Below are 19,491 nucleotides of genomic sequence, written 5' to 3' on the forward strand. Positions count from 1 at the left end.
AGATTTCATGAAAAAAAGAGATCTAACGGTAACAGATGTATGTCCTAGAGCAGGATGTGGGAGTAGAGAAACAATATTACATATGATGTGGAATTGTCCTTTTTCTAGAGAAGTATGGAAGTGTTTGGGAGAGTTTTGTAAAGAGCTGACAGGAGTAACATTTATGAGCTGGAAAATAGCTTTATTTGGGATTGGTATATGTGGTAGAGGTAAAGATAGAGTATTGTGGCTAATAATGGGATGTACAATGGAGGTGTTGTGGAATATTAGAAACTTATATGTTTATAAAAATGAAGTGTTTACAGTAAATGAGTGTATTAGAATGATTTTGGGGAGATTATATGTCCACTATCTGTATGATAGAAAGAAAGGAGAGAAATTTGATGCAGAAGGGATTTGGAAAATAAAGAAATGGAGACAGATCATTAGATATTCTGATATTTGATTGTTCAAGTACGATATGTGATTATATATTTATTATCTGTGTTTTTTTGGAATCGTAAAGCCATACATGATGATCGTTTAAACAGTCATGAATAAGAATGATAGATGACTGAGTTAACAATCTGAATGGTAAGAAAAAAAAAAAAAAAAAAAAAATCTGTTCTTATCAGTTTAATATCTGATACGCCCCCTATCTGGGGGCCATATATTAAATGGATTTTTAGAACAGGGAGATGGAAGAAGAGCTTGCTCTGTCCACTCCACGCATTGACCTGGTATTGCAGTACTTCCAGGACCGGTGCACCTTCCTAATCTGTTATCCAAAAATAGACTATTTCCATTCCTGGCACTTGATTTGGAGTATCAATTGTTTGTGCACCTTTGTACTAACTTTGTATTTAGAAATGCATGCATTTGCTGCTTCAAGGTTTAACCCTTGTGCATAAATACTTTGAAATCCTGCCTCCAGTGTATCATTTTGTGACTATTTCTTGACTCCTTGAATTGTACTTTCTGGAATCGAGGCAGTTAAATATTTTTACGTGACACTACACTTGATATCAGCATGTGCGGCCTAGGCAAAAGACCAGAAGCCTGCCTAAATTAAAGGACTTATCAATCGCTGCGACCTCCCAATAAATATGCAAACACTATGTGACTTACCTACGATCTTACCACGGAAACATCAACTGGATCACAGCAATGGCATTTTTGGACCCCCCTCCCTCTCCATTTGAAATGGCTTGGTTTTTTTTTTTTTCCTCTCTCTTTCTTTCTTTCTTTCTTTCTTTATTTCTTATATTTTTTTCTTTTCTTTTTGCGCGCTCTTTTCTCTCTTTTGTTTTGGGAATTTTTTTTCCTCATTTCTTTTGTTATGGGAATTTTTTTTCCTCTTCCATTTTTTTCCGAGCCAAACAATTGATGATCATTGAGAGGGGGGATTTAGAAAAAGTATCACTTACCTTCTTCGGACCATCATTTGGGTGGTAACTGCCAATAAAAGAAAACATTGGCCCACCCAGCTCACCTACACATGACTGTCCTGTCTGCCTGTCTGTTCCAAGTGACTGTCTGGCTGTCAGGTTCCGCCGGATTCCGAGTGAGCAGCTTGTGATGTCATAGAGGGCAGATTGTGATGTCACACAAAGGGTCCTGCCACATGAATGCCTGTCCATCTGACTGTCTACTACTGCTGCTGAATGGGCTCAAAACAGGAAAGCCGTCATTGCACCTGATTGTGCAAGATTCCTCCTTCTCCTCTGCAGCAGCTAGCTGATTGATTTAGTCAGCAGCAGTTCGTCAGGGACACAGGCATGCAGCAGCAAAGAGCGAGGAGACAGCTGGCTGCTGCTGCTTGCCTGTTGGTCGTCTGCCTAGTGGGTGTGTGTCTGTTGACGCGACGTCAACAGACGGGGCGGAGCACATGCAAATTTGGCCTCCTACCCAGCTGAGGCACCCTGCCCGCCCGCCGACGACCTAATCACAAAATCAGTTTGTTGGCTACTCGTCCTCCGGTCCCTGTCCAGCACTTCAAGTCCTATTCACACCTGCCGTACAGCCAGGTATCTTTCAGACTGCAACGACAAAGAAGTGATGTGTGTGTGTTAGATGTGTCCGTGGTGCTGATCTCTTCTCCACCAGTGTTGGTGTCCGAATTCCGGTTTGCGCGCTTTGCTGGGACCCCATTCGGGTTATCGCTTCTCGGCCTTTTGGCAAAGATCTAGGTTTTTGTCAGGAGGTTGCGGGGGTCCTCCTTTGGAGGGGCCCCGGGGATATCGAGGACTGATCGGAGAAAGGAGAGGAGAGGTGCCAGTCGGCTGGTTTTTTTTCGGACGGAAGGAAGGATGGCGGACGCCAAGAATACGATGCGGGTGAAGATGACCAAGAACTACGGGAATGGCCGTTTAAGGTATTTGGTGGAGTTTCTCCTGGAGGAATTAAGTGGGGTGCAGAGAAGAGAAATCTTCTGTGTGCAAGAAGTCCCTTCTCAGAATTTTTTTGACGTTTCCTTTGTGCAAAAAGGGGTTTATGAATCGACTTTACATAGCCTGAAACTATTGAGGGGTGATCCTGCAATGGAGGAGGTGGAGATTATACCTGCCTTAATTGAGGAAAGGCCGTTAACAGTGCACGTTTTCAACCCCTTTACAGAGCTAGAAAGAATTGTAGCCTTTTTAAGGCAGTATTGCTCAGAAATACGTGGAGGGGTAATGCAGAAGAATATCTTGGGCATTTTTAATGGTGGTTGGACCTTTTGGGTTCGATTGAAACCGGATGAGAAGGGCTTGCATGGCCTGAAACACCCCCCAGGTTTTTTTTCGATCGGAGATTTCAGGGGCTACCTTTCGTACCCTGGACAGCCTGACTATTGCAGGAGATGCAGGAGATTTGGGCACCGCAAAGGTGACTGTAACAATGATCAAGCCTGCAGAAACTGTAATGACCCAGGTCATGATGCAAAAGACTGCAGAGTGCCCAGAAAATGTGACATTTGTGGGTTAACGGGCCATGTTGCTCGCAACTGTCCAAAAGTCAGTGAGGAGACAAAAAAAGGAAAGAGGCCAGAGGAATATGCTGAGCGCAATGCTCGGGCATACGAGGAAAGAAAGGAGAGAGAAAGAAGGGAGAAGGAAGCAGAAATGCAAGAAAGGGAGGCGTTCGCTGAGTCCCTCCGCAAAACTGCCGATGAGGTTATCCTCATGGTGCAGGAGGACGAGGCAGATAGCACCCCAAAACTCCACCAGAACCCCCCCGGAGAAGAGCCCCAACCGTCCCGAGTGGAGGAGGGAGACGGGGAGCTTGAGGACAGCACGCCCGATACAATGGACCCGAGTTATGAACAGCGGGCGGGAGGCGAGGAAGATGGCTCTGTCATCTTCAGCCCCGCTAATTACAGCCCCGGCAACTGCAGAATCATCAGCGGAGCACGCAGTCCGGTTAGCAGCATCGGCACAGAGGGTGGTCAGAGTTCGGATCCGGATTTTCTGGACACCCCTGACGTTCTGAAGGGAGAAGAGCAGCAGAGGGCTGCAAAAAAGCCACGGATAGAGGACGGTAACACTGAGCCGGGTATGATGACGCACAGACAGATGCTGGCAAACTTTCCGAAGATGGAGATAAAACTTATGTCTCCGGAGGAAATACAGCAAGACGCCAGGCAGAGGCATGAGGCGAATGAACGCTTTTGTGCGCAGGTGGCAGAGGATATGGCCAGAGACAGAGGCATGAAGGACGGTGGAGTCTCTGATGAGATGTCCTGACATGCTTCTGGGAGGAAAGAGTAAAAAATAAAAAAAAATATAAAGTGCATAAATTGAGAACCAGAAAGTGGGAATAATTTCCCTAAATGTGAGGGGATGTAAATCAAGGGGGAGAAGGGCGGCAGTTTTTGATTTTTTGGAAACATTAAGTGCTGATGTTATATGTTTGCAGGAGTGTGGAATTTTTGAGGCTCCAAAAAAAGAGGAATGGAGTGGGGGAGATGCTATATGGAGTGGTACAAGAATAAATAAAAATGATGGTATAGGAGTGCTGGTGAAGGGTAGCAGAGTTAGTATAGAGTCGTATGAGGTGATAGAGCCAGGTAGATGTATGCTTGTGAATATAAATTATGATGGATGGTGTTTTAGACTGATAAATGTGTATGCGAGTGCTGATAAAAATGAGAGGAAAGGATTGTTTGAGAAATTGGCTTTGTATGTGGTTGGAAGGAAACCGGTTGTGATTGTGGGTGATATGAATTGTATGATAGATAGAGGGGTGAAAAGAGGAATGGGTGTGGTTAAGAATGATGTCACGTGTGGTATGTTGAGGAGAATGATTGCAGATTTTGCACTGGTGGATGTGGCGAAAGAATGTTGTGTGGATGGACCAAAGATCACATATAGAGCGGATAGAGGTATGATTGAGTCACGTCTAGATTATATGTTTGCGTCTAAGGACTTCACGTGTGAAAGTTTTGAGCAAATGAATGTGTGTTTTTCAGATCACGAATGTATAAAGGGTGTGCTAGTGTGTAAGGATGGGAAAAAGTATGGAAAGGGGGTGTGGAAATTGAATGCGCAAATGTTAAATGAAAAAGAGGTAAGAGATGGTTTTCAGGAATGTTATGTGGAATGGAAGAGGGAAAAAGGGAAGTTTGTCAGTATCTTGGAATGGTGGGATTGGGTGAAAGGGGAATGTAAGAAGTTTTTTAAGAAAATGGGTTATAAATTGGCTAGAGAGAGGAGAGTGAGATATGAAAGGATGAATGAAAGGTTGGATTATTTGTATAGAATGAGAAAGGATGGTGCGGATGTGGCGGATGAAATAATTGAAGCTAGAAAGGAAGTGAGGATGGGAATGGAAGAAAGGGGCCGGCGAATTGTGTATGGTGCAAAAGTTGAATGCATGGAGAAAGATGAACAATGTAGTAGTTTTTTCTTTAAGAAAGTGCGGGGTAAAAGGAAAGATATGGATGTGCTTGTGAGGGAAAATGGTGTAGAAGTGTTTGGGTGCGAGATGAGAAGAGAGGTGAAAGATTTTTATGAGAGTTTGTATGAAAGGAAGGTATGTGATGAGGATATGCAAAGCGAAGTTTTGAGTGTGATTGAGAAACAGGTGTGTGATAGTGATTGGGGAATGTTGAGTAAAAATGTGAGTGAGGATGAGATTAAGGATGCAATGAAAGGTATGGCTAAAAATAAAACGCCAGGAAAGGATGGTTTACCGGTAGAGTTTTACGCAAGAGTGTGGGATGTGATTGGTGTGGATGTGGTCGAATTGATGAAGTATATGTTTGAGAATGGGAAGGTGAGTGAGTCGATGAAAGAGGGTGTGGTGGTTTTGATTTATAAGAAGGGTGAAAGGAAGTGTGTGAAAAATTGGAGACCAATAACCTTATTGAATGTGGATTATAAAATGTATGCAAAGGTGTTGGCGAATCGAATGAGAGGTGTGATTGATCAAGTTGTGGATGAAGACCAAGTTTGTGCAGTGCCTGAGAGAAGAATACATGATAATCTGATGCTTGTGAGAGATATGATTGGGGACTGTATGAGCAGAAAGAGGAGAATGTATGTGATGGCCTTAGACTTTGAAAAAGCCTTTGATAGGGTGGCCCATGATTTTATGTGGAGAGTGTTGATAAGAATGGGATTTACGAGTGTTTTTGTGAGGAATCTGAGAAGTTTGTATGAGGGTGTGTCGAGTGAAGTGTTGATAAATGGGTTTTTGAGTGAGAGTTTTAGGGTCAGCTCAGGGGTTCGACAGGGGTGCCCGCTGTCACCGATTCTGTTTGTATGTGTGTTAGAACCGTTGTTGTGCTTGATTAGAAAGGATAAAGTGATGAGAGGTATGATGATTCCGGGGAGTGGTGGAAGATGTATGAAAGTGGTAGGTTATATGGATGATGTTGTGGTTGTGGGGGAAAATAAGGCGGCTCTGAACAGGGCAAAATTACTGATTGTTTTTTTTTGCGGAGCGTCTGCCTTTAAATTAAATTGGGAAAAGTCAAAAATCAAAGTGTTTGGAGGGAAAGGTGTGGATGATGTGGGAAGTCAGTATGTGGAGGGAGGGATAAAAATTTTGGGTGTTGTGTTTGATGAGGATATGAGAGGGAAAGAAAGTTGGAATGATTTGGAGAAGAAAGTGAATGCTAGAGTGAGTTTTTGGAGAATGAGAAAATTGACGATGACTGGGAAAGTTTTGATTGTGAAAGCGATTGTGTTGCCAATGTTGTTGTATGTAGCGAATGTTTTTCTGCCGAATGTGATGTGTTTGAAGAGAATTAATAGAATGGTTTTTATGTTTTTGTGGGGTGGGAAGATGGAAAGACTGAAGAGAGTGCATGTGATGAAAGAGAAAAAGAATGGAGGGTTGAGTTTTCCAAATATTGAATTGTATTTAAACTTGAATGGGTTGGTGAGGGTGTTGAGTATGATAGGTAAAAGTAGTAAGGCGGCATGCATGATGAGATATATGGCTGGTGGAATGTTGTGTAAATGGAAGTGGTATGAAAGGAGAATAAGTGAACCGATTGCATTTGAGAGATGTCAGTGGTATGAGAGAATTGGTGCTTTTGTGAGAAAATGGGATTTAGGGAAGATGAGTAAGAATGAGTTGATGAATAAGAATAGAGTAATGCAAGTGGTGAGAGAGAGGGATAGTATGTGTAAGATAGAAGGTCTGACTGGGAAAGAATGCGAGGAAGCGTGGAAAAAAGTGAGTATGGATGGAATGAATAATAGACAGAGAGATTTAGTATGGATGAGTTTGCATGGGATATTGCCGGTGCGAATGGTGCAGAAAAGGTGCGACCTTGTGAGAAAGGAGGATTGTCCGAGGAGTGAATGTAGGGGAAGCAAAAGTATTATGCATGTGGTATGGGGATGTAAGTATGCTAGAGATGTGTGGAGAGGAATGGATGGTTTGTGTAAGGAGCTGGGTGGTATCCAGAGGATAACTTGGAAGACGGCGATGTTTGGAATGGGTGCATGTGGGAAGGTGAGAGAGAGAATAATGTGGTTGGTGATGGTATGTGTTTTAGAGTGCTTGTGGGATGTAAGAAATTTGTATGTTTTCAAAAAAGAAGTGATTGAGAAGTATGAATGTATGAGAATGGTTTTGGGGAAATTGTATATGTGTTATGTGTGGGATAAGAGAGATGGGAATGAATGTGATGCAGAGGGTGTATGGAAACATAAAAAGTGGAAGCATCTTGTTAGTTTTAGATAGAGGGTGTGGGTGTATGGGTTTAGATAATAGCTGTTGGTGTGTAATTTTTTGATATAGGTGTTTGTGTAAAAATTTGATATTCTTTGAAACAAAACAAAAAATACAACGGTTGGAAACCAGAAATGATGAGAGGAATGGTCTGTCAGAGTGAAGCTAAGGTGATCGCTGCTCTACGGAGTGACAGATCCTTCTAACCTGAATGGTTTAAAAAAAAAAAAAAAAAATCTGTTCTTATCAGTTTAATATCTGATACGCCCCCTATCTGGGGGACATATAATAAATGGATTTTTAGAACAGGGAGATGGAAGAAGAGCTTGCTCTGTCCACTCCACGCATTGACCTGGTATTGCAGTACTTCCAGGACCGGTGCACCTTCCTAATCTGTTATCCAAAAATAGACTATTTCCATTCCTGGCACTTGATTTGGAGTATCAATTGTTTGTGCACCTTTGTACTAACTTTGTATTTAGAAATGCATGCATTTGCTGCTTCAAGGTTTAACCCTTGTGCATAAATACTTTGAAATCCTGCCTCCAGTGTATCATTTTGTGACTATTTCTTGACTCCTTGAATTGTACTTTCTGGAATCGAGGCAGTTAAATATTTTTACGTGACACTACACTTGATATCAGCATATGCGGCCTAGCCAAAAGACCGGAAGCCGGCCTAAATTAAAGGACTTATCAATCGCTGCGACCTCCCAATAAATATGCAAAGACTATGTGACTTACCTACGATCTTACCACGGAAACATCAACTGGATCACAGCAATGGCATTTTTGGACCCCCCCTCCCTCTCCATTTGAAATGGCTTGTTTTTTGTTTGTTTTTTTTCCTTTTTTTTTTTTTTCTTGATCTCTTATATTTTTTTTCTTTTCCTTTTGCGCTCTCTTTTCTCTCTCTTTTGTTTTGGGATTTTTTTTTTCCTCTTTTCTCTCTTTTGTTTTGGGAATTTTTTTTCCTCTTCCATTTTGTTCCGAGCCCAACAATTGATGATCATTGAGAGGGGGATTTAGAAAAAGTATCACTTACCTTCTTCGGACCATCATTTGGGTGGTAACTGCCAATAAAAGAAAACATTGGCCCACCCAGCTCACCTACACATGACTGTCCTGTCTGCCTGTCTGTTCCAAGTGACTGTCTGGCTGTCAGGTTCCGCCGGATTCCGAGTGAGCAGCTTGTGATGTCATAGAGGGCAGATTGTGATGTCACACAAAGGGTCCTGCCTCATGAATGCCTGTCCATCTGACTGTCTACTACTGCTGCTGAATGGGCTCAAAACAGGAAAGCCGTCATTGCAACTGATGTTGCAAGATTCCTCCTTCTCCTCTGCAGCAGCTAGCTGATTGATTTACTCAGCAGCAGTTCGTCAGGGACACAGGCATGCAGCAGCAAAGAGCGAGGAGACAGCTGGCTGCTGCTGCTTGCCTGTTGGTCGTCTGCCTAGTGGGTGTGTGTCTGTTGACGCGACGTCAACAGACGGGGCGGAGCACATGCAAATTTGGCCTCCTACCCAGCTGAGGCACCCTGCCCGCCCGCCGACGACCTAATCACAAAATCAGTTTGTTGGCTACTCGTCCTCCGGTCCCTGTCCAGCACTTCAAGTCCTATTCACACCTGCCGTACAGCCAGGTATCTTTCAGACTGCAACGACAAAGAAGTGATGTGTGTGTGTTAGATGTGTCCGTGGTGCTGATCTCTTCTCCACCAGTGTTGGTGTCCGAATTCCGGTTCCCGCGCTTTGCTGGGACCCCATTCGGGTTATCGCTTCTCGGCCTTTTGGCTAAGATCAAGTGTAGTATCTGTTCTTATCAGTTTATTCTGAGAGGCAGCTCTGCTCCTTGTTTCTTGGACCGACAACGGTCCTTCTCAGGGCTACCGCTGCCAGGCCGAGAAGAGCGAATTGAGCGAAGACGTCGAGCCTGCGAGGAGGAGAAAACATCGCCAGAAGAGGGAGAAGCCGGAGAAGACTGAGGCTCAGACTTGCTCTGCTGCCCTCCGAAGCGACTGCCGACCCCTCCTCCTCTCGACGCCGAGGAAGAAGCTCCGCCCCCGACTGCGAGGAGAAGAGGATCTCGCCTGAAGAGGAGATCAACGCACCCTAGCCACCTGGGAGAGGCAGACTTGTTTGCTCTGCCCTCTCGAAGCCTTGCAGCACTCCCGAGCTGCCTAGGAGGGTCAGACTTTTCTGCTCTGCCCTCTGAAGCCTCCACCGCTCCGGAGCCGCCGCCGAGGGTCAGACTTTCCGCTCTGCCCTCCGAAGCTCTGCAACGCTCCCCAGCCTCCGTGGAGGGTTAGACTTGCTTTGCTCCGCCCTCTGAAGCCGTGCATCGCTCTCTAGCCTCCTTGGAGGGTTAGACTTGTGTTGCTCTGCCCTCTGAAGCGACCCCTTCATCTCCTCCTTTCGACGCCGGAGGAGACCCTTTGCCCCGACTTCAGCTGCCCCGAGAAACCGGAAGGATGGCCACAGCTGCTCCAGCCCTGGTGCCGGCCTCAGCCTCCACTCCGGCCCTCCTCGCTGGGAGGAAGAAGCCCGGGAAGAAGGGTAAGTCACCGGCCGAAGGTCCGACCGTCTCGGCTGGCCCCTGCTCCACTGCCCCTTCTACGACACCACCAACGGTGCCCGACCAGGACCATTCCAAAGGCCTCCCAGCCCTGGAGCCCTGGATGAGGCAGACCGTGGTGTTGAAGTTTAAGGAGTCGGATGGACAGGTGCCGGACATGTCGATCGACACCTTCGGCAAGAAGATGGTTCTCGACCAGGGATTCACGAAGGCTGAAACACTCAGCATTCAGAATTACCTGAAGGGGATCTTCTACGTCACCTTCACCTCCATTGCCATCTGTAAGAGGTACTGGGAGGCAGTGAAAGCGGCGAGACCCGAATCCCCTCTCTCTCGCTTTGTGGGCAACTGCCCTATCCAAAGGGAGGAGAGGCGGGTGACGGTTTCAATGCGCAGCCCTCACACGCCAGCCGGAGACATTGCCACATTTCTGGGCCGATTCTGCACGGTCGTGAGGAACCCCACAAGGATCATGACCGATGATGGATTCTGGTCCACGAAGTGGGCAGTGATCGTCCGGCTGCACAAGGACACCTCGTGCCCAGAAGGAGTAAAGCACCTTCCACAGTGCTTCTCCCTGGGGGGAACAGCAGGACTTCTCCATTACTCTGACCAGCCGCGCAACTGCAGGAAGTGCAGCGGGAAGGATCACATGGCGAAGGACTGCAAGGTCCAGGCCTGCAAACATTGTCACATGGCGGGCCATGAGACAAAGGATTGCCCCACGAGGATGACCTGCCACCTGTGCGGCAACACGGAACACGTCTACCGGGACTGTCCCGACAGAGTGAGATCCTACGCCGCAGCAGTATCGGGTGTGGTCGCCCCTGTCAAGGTACCACCCAAGCCTGCACAGAAGCAGATCCAGCAGAAACAAGGCGGTAAGAAACCTTCCCCTCCCCCCACCATTCCTAAACCTCCTCCCCTCCCTCCCTCTGCGACAGCAAACCCCACCCCGGCTGTTCGCACCACCCCCCCTCCCTCACCCTCCCGACCTGTGATTCAACCCACCCTTCCTCCCACCACCCCCTCTACCCCTCCCCCTGTCCCTCTCCTCTCCGAGGAAGAGTTTCCACCCCTTGCCCCTGCAGGAAATGTACAGCCAAGAAGGAAGAGGAAGGAGTTGGACAGCCCAGCTGCCGACCCAGAATCTTCCAAGAAAGCAGCAGTGGAATCGGTCGAGCCAGTACAGGGCTCCCTCACCCTCGAGGAGGAGATGGAGGCCTATGTAGAGGTCTTGGAGGAGAGCGGAGTACCTGAGCTCAACAGCCTGTGTGAGATCGACGAAATACTTGACTGCATCCAGACACCCCAACAGGGAGATCCGGCTGCAGATCCTGATAAAACGCCTCCCGATGGGAGTGGTAATGTAAACGTACAATGACCCTGCCTTTTTCTCTTAACAAATGGTAGCTTTTAATCTTTTTACCATTAATGTAAGGAGCATTAAGGATAAGAACAGACGTCAATCTATTTTTTCCTTTCTTGACATTCAGAAATGTGATGTGTATATGTTGCAGGAATGCTCTCTCCCTTTCTCCAGGTCCTATAGGCACCTGGCCCGGCAGTGGTCCCATGGTCCATCTTACTGGTCCGGTGGAGGTGAGTGTAAGTCTGCAGGGGTAGCCATTCTGATCAGGGGGAGCCTCTTCACGCTAGATTCTGTTCAGGAGCTTGTCTGCGGCAGGTTAATCGTCGTAGACGGCTCCTGGGCAGGCGAGCCTATCAGGCTTATCTGCGTGTACGCTTCACCTATCAAGAATGAGCGTTTGGAATTATTCCAGACCCTGCGGACCCAGCTCGCCACCACCAGGGCTGTAGTGATGGCTGGAGACTTCAACTGCCCGATCGAAGGGGATGGACGAAGCACCTGCAACTCTGCGAAGCTGGACGTCACGTCCAATCTGCTCCGGGAAATGGTGGCTGAAGCATCACTGCGGGACGCTGTGGGCTCCATGGGGGCCGGCTCCGTGAATTTTACATGGAGCCGCCCTGATGGCTCTGTGCGTTCCCGCATTGACTTTGTGTTCACCTCCCGGGCAGTGCAGCAGGTTAGGCATTCTATGGTTCCCTGCTTCTTCTCTGACCACAGGGCCATTCTCTTTCAAGGAATTCTGGGCCATGGTTTTCCATCTGGCCCAGGCTCCTGGAAGTTGAACTGTGCCCTACTGGAAGGGGAGGAAGTACTGGCTGAGCTTAAGGATGCCTACATCACATGGAAGAATGACAAATGTTATTTTGACTGTATGTCTGATTGGTGGGAATATGCCAAATCTAACATCCGCAGTTTCTTTCAGGCTAAAGGGCGTATCCAGGCAAGCGACCGTAAGAGGAACCTCAGAAAACTGCAGCGTGAGCTCCAGTCCCTGGTGGACCTCCAGCGGTGCGGCTGGGATGTGAAGGACGACCTGGATGAGACCAAAAAGAGCCTGAAAAGGCACTTTGAGGAGGAGTCCAGACGCATCGTCTTCCGTTCCAAGGTGGAGAATCTGGAGAAGGGTGAGAAGTGCACTTCTTTCTTTTTCAGGAAACTCCACTCTGGCCATACGCCCCTGACAGAACTGCGTGATGAGAATGGCATCCCCAGACAGGGGAAGGAGGGCGTGATGAAGGTCGTTCGCGACTACTACAGCGACCTCTACTCCCCCAAGACTACAGACACCGAGGAGGCGGATAAGTTCCTGTCAGGTATCACTAACACTATTGATCCTGCAGGTAAATCAGCCATGGACGCTCCCCTGGCGTTGGAGGAGGTGCTCTCTGCCGCTAAATCCTTTAGGCAGGGCAGGACTCCGGGCAGTGATGGTCTCCCAGCAGAGCTCTATGTTGCGCTGTGGGATCTCATTGGCCCGGACCTGCTCGAGCTGTACGAGGAGATGGTGGTGGAGGGCAAAATGCCTCCTTCGCTGAGGGAAGGAATGATCACGATCTTGTATAAGCGTAAGGGGGAGAGATGTGACCTGAAAAATTGGCGCCCCATCTCTCTTCTGAACGTGGACTACAAAATCCTCGCCAAGGTACTGGCCAACCGGCTGAAGGCTGTCATTGGGCAGATTGTTCACCCAGACCAAACCTGCGCCATTCCAGGCCGCAGAATCGCAGACAGCCTTGCCCTCCTCAGAGACACTGTCCATTACGTGAAAGACCGTAATGTGTGCACAGCCCTGATCAGTCTTGATCAGGAAAAGGCCTTTGACCGTGTCTCCCATGAGCTGATGGGCAAGGTACTGCGTAAATTTGGTCTTGGTGAGCTATTCTGTTCTTATGTTAACCTGATGTACCTTGATATCCACAGCTCGGTGTTGGTGAACGGCTGGAAGACTGACCCCTTCCCTGTTATGTCTGGGGTCAGACAAGGCTGCCCTCTTTCACCTCTTCTTTTTGTTTGTGTTATAGAGCTCTTCGCTGTATCCATCAGGCAAAATCAAGAGATCAGAGGGATCACCGCACCGGGTCCAGACCACCCAGAGGCCAAGTGTTCGCTGTACATGGATGACGTCACTGTGTTCTGCGCAGACCAGAGATCGGTGACAGCCCTCGTCCAGACCTGCGAAGACTTCGGCCGTGCTTCAGGAGCAAGGGTCAACCTTGGGAAGTCAGAGGCTATGCTCTTCGGAAAGTGGCACCTGTCGTCCTCCACTCCATTTCCATTCACGGTAAAGCCAGACCTCATCAAGATCCTTGGTGTCTGGTTCGGAGGAGATGGAGCGGCCCTGAAGTGCTGGGATGAAAGACTTGCTACTATGCGCCAGAAACTTGGATTGTGGAGTCTCAGAGACCTTACCATCGAAGGGAAAACCATTGTGCTGCGGAATGAGATTCTTCCTGTTCTTCAGTACACCGCCCAGGCCTGGCCACCTCTGGCGGCGATCTGCAAGGCCATCACACGGGCCGTTTTCTACTTCATCTGGGGCTCCAAAATGGACAGAGTCAAGCGGATTGTTATGTACAAAGATCCCCTCAAAGGTGGCAAAGGCATTCCAGACATTCCAACTATGCTGAGAGCCTTCTTTGCATGTAACTGTATCCGCAGAACTTTGATAGACAATTGTGCCGGCTCTGCGGGGAACTCCATGTCCCGCTTCTTCCTCCTACCAATGTGGAGGACCCTTAAATGGGACAAGTGGGACAGCTCCATCCCTTACAACTGGACTACTCCATGGTTCTACCTGGATGTGTCCAAGTTTGTGAGGGAGCACCAACTGGAGGGATTGAAACCCGACTTGTGGAAACCTAAAACTGTCCACAAGCTCATCAGAGCCAAAGACGTCATGGAACCGATTTCAGGGCTCCCTTCAGCAACTGCCAAGTTTGTCTGGGAGTATGTGGCCTCCAAAAGGCTCACAAATAGACACAAAGACATGTCATGGATGGCCATTCAGGGGGGCTTGCCTCACCGGTCATTCATGCACTCCCGAAACTTGTGTAGGTATAGACATTGTCCCTGGTGCCTTGTGCATGAAGAAACCTCCATGCACATCTTCTGGGACTGCACCTACGCACAGTTGTTGCTGGATGCCCTAGAGACTGAATTCAAGGACTCCGTGCCCAGGAACTGTCTTTCATACCTTTCGGTATTGTATGGACTATTCCCAGGCACCCACACGTATGGGGCGACCCAGGAAGCCTGGCGCCTTATAAACTGTGTTAAGGACGCTTTGTGGTTTGCCAGAAATCGTCTCATACTGCGGAGGGAGAGAATGTCCGTTCAGGACTGCCGCAGGCTGGTTCACAGCCTGCTCAGAGACTATTCCATTCGGGATAGCCCTGAGGAGGAAGAGGACTAAACCCCTTTTCTTCTGGTCCTTTCCCCTTGTTTGGACTGTTTTATAAGACTTTGGGACCGTGGCCCCTTCCCCCTCACTTCACAATGTCTGTTGTTTTGTTGATGTATTTCTATTTATTGCCCTCCCCTTATATGTGTCTGTCTGGTCAATAAAGCTTCGGGCATGTGATTCCTCCTCCCTCACCCCCTACCCTCCACACCCATAGTCTTGTATACTGTTGTATAAATGTTACCGTTAGAATGCATAGTGCATAGTATGGCCTATAGTGTGAGTTTATCTTGTACTGTATTTTATAATATGTACTATACTGTCTGCATGTGTACTGTGTTTTGGCTGTGCTGCGACACGGTATATGTGTGATATTTGTTATCGTCTGTTTTTTGCATTCTTTATGTACAATAAAGACCTGCTTTTTCAATCAAAAAATCTGTTCTTATCAGTTGGGTCTGGACCGCCCCCTGGCAGAGAATAGAGAAAAGCTGGACCTAATCACCTTGCTACTGAGCTGAGGCGTAGTGTACCTCATGTTCTGGGCGGGTGTAAGGTCTGGCTGAGTATCTTCATCCTGCCGTAGGGGGGGAGCATACCTTCCTACTGGTAGGGAGGGGAGAAGCATCGGGCCTAGTAGATGGGGCTCTTGTTCGGGGGTCCATAGCCTCCGAGGGAGAGTCACTCGAAAAGCCCGGTCTAGTATCCAATCCCAGGAAGACGGGAAAAGCTGGGACTGAGTAGATTGCTCACTGTCCGGGGGGTACATTGGACCTCGGCCAGTGAGACAGCGAAAAGCCCAGCCCAGTACTCAATCCCTGGGAGAGGTGAAACGTCGGGACTGAGTAGGTGTTTTCTTCTCCTTCGGTTGGTCTATTCGGCCGCTGCGGGGGAGACTCATCGAAAAGCCCGGTGGAGTATCCATTCCCATGCCGGGGGGTCGGAAAGGGCCTGCTGGTAGGGCGGAGAAACACTTGGTCGGACGCTGACTGGCTGGCTGCTTGGAGTCCGAGGCTGCACTGTGCCCCCGGGGAAACTCGGGGGTGCCGAACATGCACGGGTGATCCCAAAATCACCATGCACTAGTATGGCACTAGCACTGCGCACTTTCCCTCTAGGTATGCGCTTCACGTCCTTACCTCGTCCTTTTGGATGAGGTAGGACAATTTTTTCACACCCCCACCCTGGCCTTCTGGCTAGGGTCCTATATTATTTATTTCTCTTCCCCCTCTCACGTTTGTCACTTTTCACGTTCCTTGTATTTTTTTGTAGTTTGTCACTTTTTTTGGGTAGTGTGGTCGACCCTTCTGGGCCTTCCATTTCCCCAATGTGCCGAAGCTCTCGCCTTTTGGGGAGAGCTTCGGTCCCCCCGAGGACGACCCCGAGCCGCAAGGCAGAGGGAAGTCCACTGCGGGTCTCTCCAAAGCACGGGCTGCGGAGGACCCACTGTCCTAACCCTTTCGGGGGTTGAGGAATGAGGGTCTCTCTAAGCTTCGGCGAAGAGGACCCACCGTTCCCTATTTTCCCCTCTTCAGCCTTATGGTTGAGAGGGGTTAGGGGAAAAACGGGGCCCAGTCTCTTCGGAGACGGACCCATTTCGATCGCACGGCCTCCTTTGCACGTGTTTAGGCACAGCACTGGTGGTGGGGAGCACACCTCGGGCTCCTGAGTTTTTTCAAACTCATCTGTTCTTATCAGTTTATTCTGAGAGGCAGCTCTGCTCCTTGTTTCTTGGACCGACAACGGTCCTTCTCAGGGCTACCGCTGCCAGGCCGAGAAGAGCGAATTGAGCGAAGACGTCGAGACTGCGAGGAGGAGAAAACATCGCCAGAAGAGGGAGAAGCCGGAGAAGACTGAGGCTCAGACTTGCTCTGCTGCCCTCCGAAGCGACTGCCGACCCCTCCTCCTCTCGACGCCGAGGAAGAAGCTCCGCCCCCGACTGCGAGGAGAAGAGGATCTCGCCTGAAGAGGAGATCAACGCACCCTAGCCACCTGGGAGAGGCAGACTTGTTTGCTCTGCCCTCTCGAAGCCTTGCAGCACTCCCGAGCTGCCTAGGAGGGTCAGACTTTTCTGCTCTGCCCTCTGAAGCCTCCACCGCTCCGGAGCCGCCGCCGAGGGTCAGACTTTCCGCTCTGCCCTCCGAAGCTCTGCAACGCTCCCCAGCCTCCGTGGAGGGTTAGACTTGCTTTGCTCTGCCCTCTGAAGCCGTGCATCGCTCTCTAGCCTCCTTGGAGGGTTAGACTTGTGTTGCTCTGCCCTCTGAAGCGACCCCTTCATCTCCTCCTTTCGACGCCGGAGGAGACCCTTTGCCCCGACTTCAGCTGCCCCGAGAAACCGGAAGGATGGCCACAGCTGCTCCAGCCCTGGTGCCGGCCTCAGCCTCCACTCCGGCCCTCCTCGCTGGGAGGAAGAAGCCCGGGAAGAAGGGTAAGTCACCGGCCGAAGGTCCGACCGTCTCGGCTGGCCCCTGCTCCACTGCCCCTTCTACGACACCACCAACGGTGCCCGACCAGGACCATTCCAAAGGCCTCCCAGCCCTGGAGCCCTGGATGAGGCAGACCGTGGTGTTGAAGTTTAAGGAGTCGGATGGACAGGTGCCGGACATGTCGATCGACACCTTCGGCAAGAAGATGGTTCTCGACCAGGGATTCACGAAGGCTGAAACACTCAGCATTCAGAATTACCTGAAGGGGATCTTCTACGTCACCTTCACCTCCATTGCCATCTGTAAGAGGTACTGGGAGGCAGTGAAAGCGGCGAGACCCGAATCCCCTCTCTCTCGCTTTGTGGGCAACTGCCCTATCCAAAGGGAGGAGAGGCGGGTGACGGTTTCAATGCGCAGCCCTCACACGCCAGCCGGAGACATTGCCACATTTCTGGGCCGATTCTGCACGGTCGTGAGGAACCCCACAAGGATCATGACCGATGATGGATTCTGGTCCACGAAGTGGGCAGTGATTGTCCGGCTGCACAAGGACACCTCGTGCCCAGAAGGAGTAAAGCACCTTCCACAGTGCTTCTCCCTGGGGGGAACAGCAGGACTTCTCCATTACTCTGACCAGCCGCGCAACTGCAGGAAGTGCAGCGGGAAGGATCACATGGCGAAGGACTGCAAGGTCCTGGCCTGCAAACATTGTCACATGGCTGGTCATGAGACAAAGGATTGCCCCACGAAGATGACCTGCCACCTGTGCGGCAAAGTGGAGCACGTCTACCGGGACTGTCCCGACAGAGTGAGATCCTACGCCGCAGCAGTATCGGGTGTGGTAGCCCCTGCCAAGGTACCACCCAAGCCTGCACAGAGGAAGCAGATCCAGCAGAAGCAAGGCGGTAAGAAACCTTCCCCTCCCCCCACCATCCCTAACCCTCCTCCCCTCCCTCCCACTGTGACAGCAACCCCCACCCCGGCTGCTCGCACCACCCCTCCTCCCTCACCCTCCCGACCTGCGATCCAACCCACCCTTCCTCCCACCACCCCCTCTCGCCCCCTCCCTGTCCCTCTCCTCTCCGAGGAAGAGTTTCCACCACTTGCCCCTGCAGGAAATGTACAGCCAAGAAGGAAGAGGAAGGAGTTAGACAGCCCAGCTGCTGACCCAGAATCTTCCAAGAAAGCGGCAGTCGAATCGGTCGAGCCAGACCAGGACTCCCTCACCCTCGAGGAGGAGATGGAGGCATATGCAGAGGTCTTCGAGGAGAGTGGGGTGCCTGAGCTTGACAGCCTCAACAACATCGACCAACTGCTCAACAACATCGAGACACCCCAGCAGGGAGATCCGGTGGCCGACCCAGAGGAAGCACCTCCCGATGGGAGTGGTAAAGTATACGTATCGCCACAGTAACCTTTTTTTTTCTCTTAACAAATGGTAGCTTTTAATCTTTTTACCATTAATGTAAGGAGCATTAAGGATAAGAACAGACGTCAATCTATTTTTACCTTTCTTGACACTCAGAAATGTGATGTGTATATGTTGCAGGAATGCTCTCTCCCTTTCTCCAGGTCCTACAGGCACCTGGCCCGGCAGTGGTCCCATGGTCCATCCTACTGGTCCGGTGGAGGTGAGTGTAAGTCTGCAGGGGTAGCCATTCTTATTAGGGGCAGCCTCTTCACGCTAGATTCTATTCAGGAGTTTGTCTGCGGGAGATTACTCGTCGTAGATGGGTCCTGGGCAGGTGAGCCTATCAGGCTAATCTGCGTGTATGCTTCACCCTTTAAGAATGAGCGTTTGGAATTATTCCAGACCCTGCGGACCCAGCTCGCCACCACCAGGGCTGTAGTGATGGCCGGGGACTTCAACTGCCCGATTGAAGGGGATGGTCGAAGCACCTGCAACTCTGCGAAGCTGGACATCACGTCCAACCTGCTCAGGGAAATGGTGGCCGAAGCATCACTGCGGGACGCTGTGGGCTCCATGGGGGCCGGCTCCGTGAATTTCACGTGGAGCCGCCCCGATGGCTCTGTGCGTTCCCGCATTGACTTTGTGTTCACCTCCCGGGCAGTGCAGCAGGTTAGGCATTCTATGGTCCCCTGCTTCTTCTCTGACCACAGGGCCATTCTCTTCCAAGGGGTTCTGGGCCATGGTTTTCCATCTGGCCCAGGCTCCTGGAAGTTGAACTGTGCCTTACTGGAAAGGGAGGAAGTACTGGCTGAGCTTAAGGATGCCTACATCACATGGAAGAATGACAAATGTTACTTTGACTGTATGTCTGATTGGTGGGAATATGCCAAATCTAACATCCGCAGTTTCTTTCAGGCTAAAGGGCGTATCCAGGCATGCGACCGTAAGAGGAACCTCAGAAAACTGCAGCGTGAGCTCCAGTCCCTGGTGGACCTCCAGCGGTGCGGCTGGGATGTGAAGGACGACCTGGATGAGACCAAAAAGAGCCTGAAAAGGCACTTTGAGGAGGAGTCCAGACGCATCGTCTTCCGTTCCAAGGTGGAGAATCTGGAGAAGGGTGAGACGTGTTCTTCTTTCTTTTTCAGGAAACTCCACTC

The 19,491-nt window shown here is 49.7% G+C and overlaps 2 protein-coding genes, 2 non-coding genes and 1 pseudogene across 4 annotated transcripts; all 5 read left to right on the plus strand.

The window, feature by feature from the left end:
* The first annotated feature begins 564 nt into the window (after window positions 1-564).
* LOC146012681 (U2 spliceosomal RNA) lies at window positions 565-753 on the plus strand. The gene has a single exon (XR_014445784.1). It is a non-coding gene; the product is annotated as a U2 spliceosomal RNA (small nuclear RNA).
* A 6,587-nt stretch (window positions 754-7,340) lies between these two features.
* Window positions 7,341-7,535, plus strand: LOC146012682 (U2 spliceosomal RNA). Its single transcript, XR_014445785.1, has one exon. It is a non-coding gene; the product is annotated as a U2 spliceosomal RNA (small nuclear RNA).
* A 1,386-nt stretch (window positions 7,536-8,921) lies between these two features.
* On the plus strand, window positions 8,922-9,028 carry LOC146012706 (U2 spliceosomal RNA; annotated as a pseudogene).
* A 590-nt stretch (window positions 9,029-9,618) lies between these two features.
* Window positions 9,619-16,354, plus strand: LOC146009706 (uncharacterized). Its single transcript, XM_083150164.1, has 3 exons — window positions 9,619-10,603; window positions 10,814-11,086; window positions 16,254-16,354. The coding sequence occupies exons 1-3, from the start codon at window positions 9,619-9,621 to the stop codon at window positions 16,352-16,354; spliced, it is 1,359 nt and encodes a 452-aa protein (XP_083006290.1).
* A 486-nt stretch (window positions 16,355-16,840) lies between these two features.
* LOC146009708 (uncharacterized) lies at window positions 16,841-18,337 on the plus strand. The gene is made up of 2 exons (XM_083150165.1): window positions 16,841-17,828; window positions 18,039-18,337. Exons 1-2 carry the CDS (start codon window positions 16,841-16,843, stop codon window positions 18,335-18,337), a joined length of 1,287 nt encoding a protein of 428 aa, XP_083006291.1.
* The last annotated feature ends 1,154 nt before the right edge of the window (window positions 18,338-19,491 follow it).

This window comes from Crinia signifera, chromosome 6, assembly GCF_055691185.1.
Source record: "Crinia signifera chromosome 6, ASM5569118v1, whole genome shotgun sequence".
Classification (NCBI taxonomy): domain Eukaryota; kingdom Metazoa; phylum Chordata; class Amphibia; order Anura; family Myobatrachidae; genus Crinia; species Crinia signifera.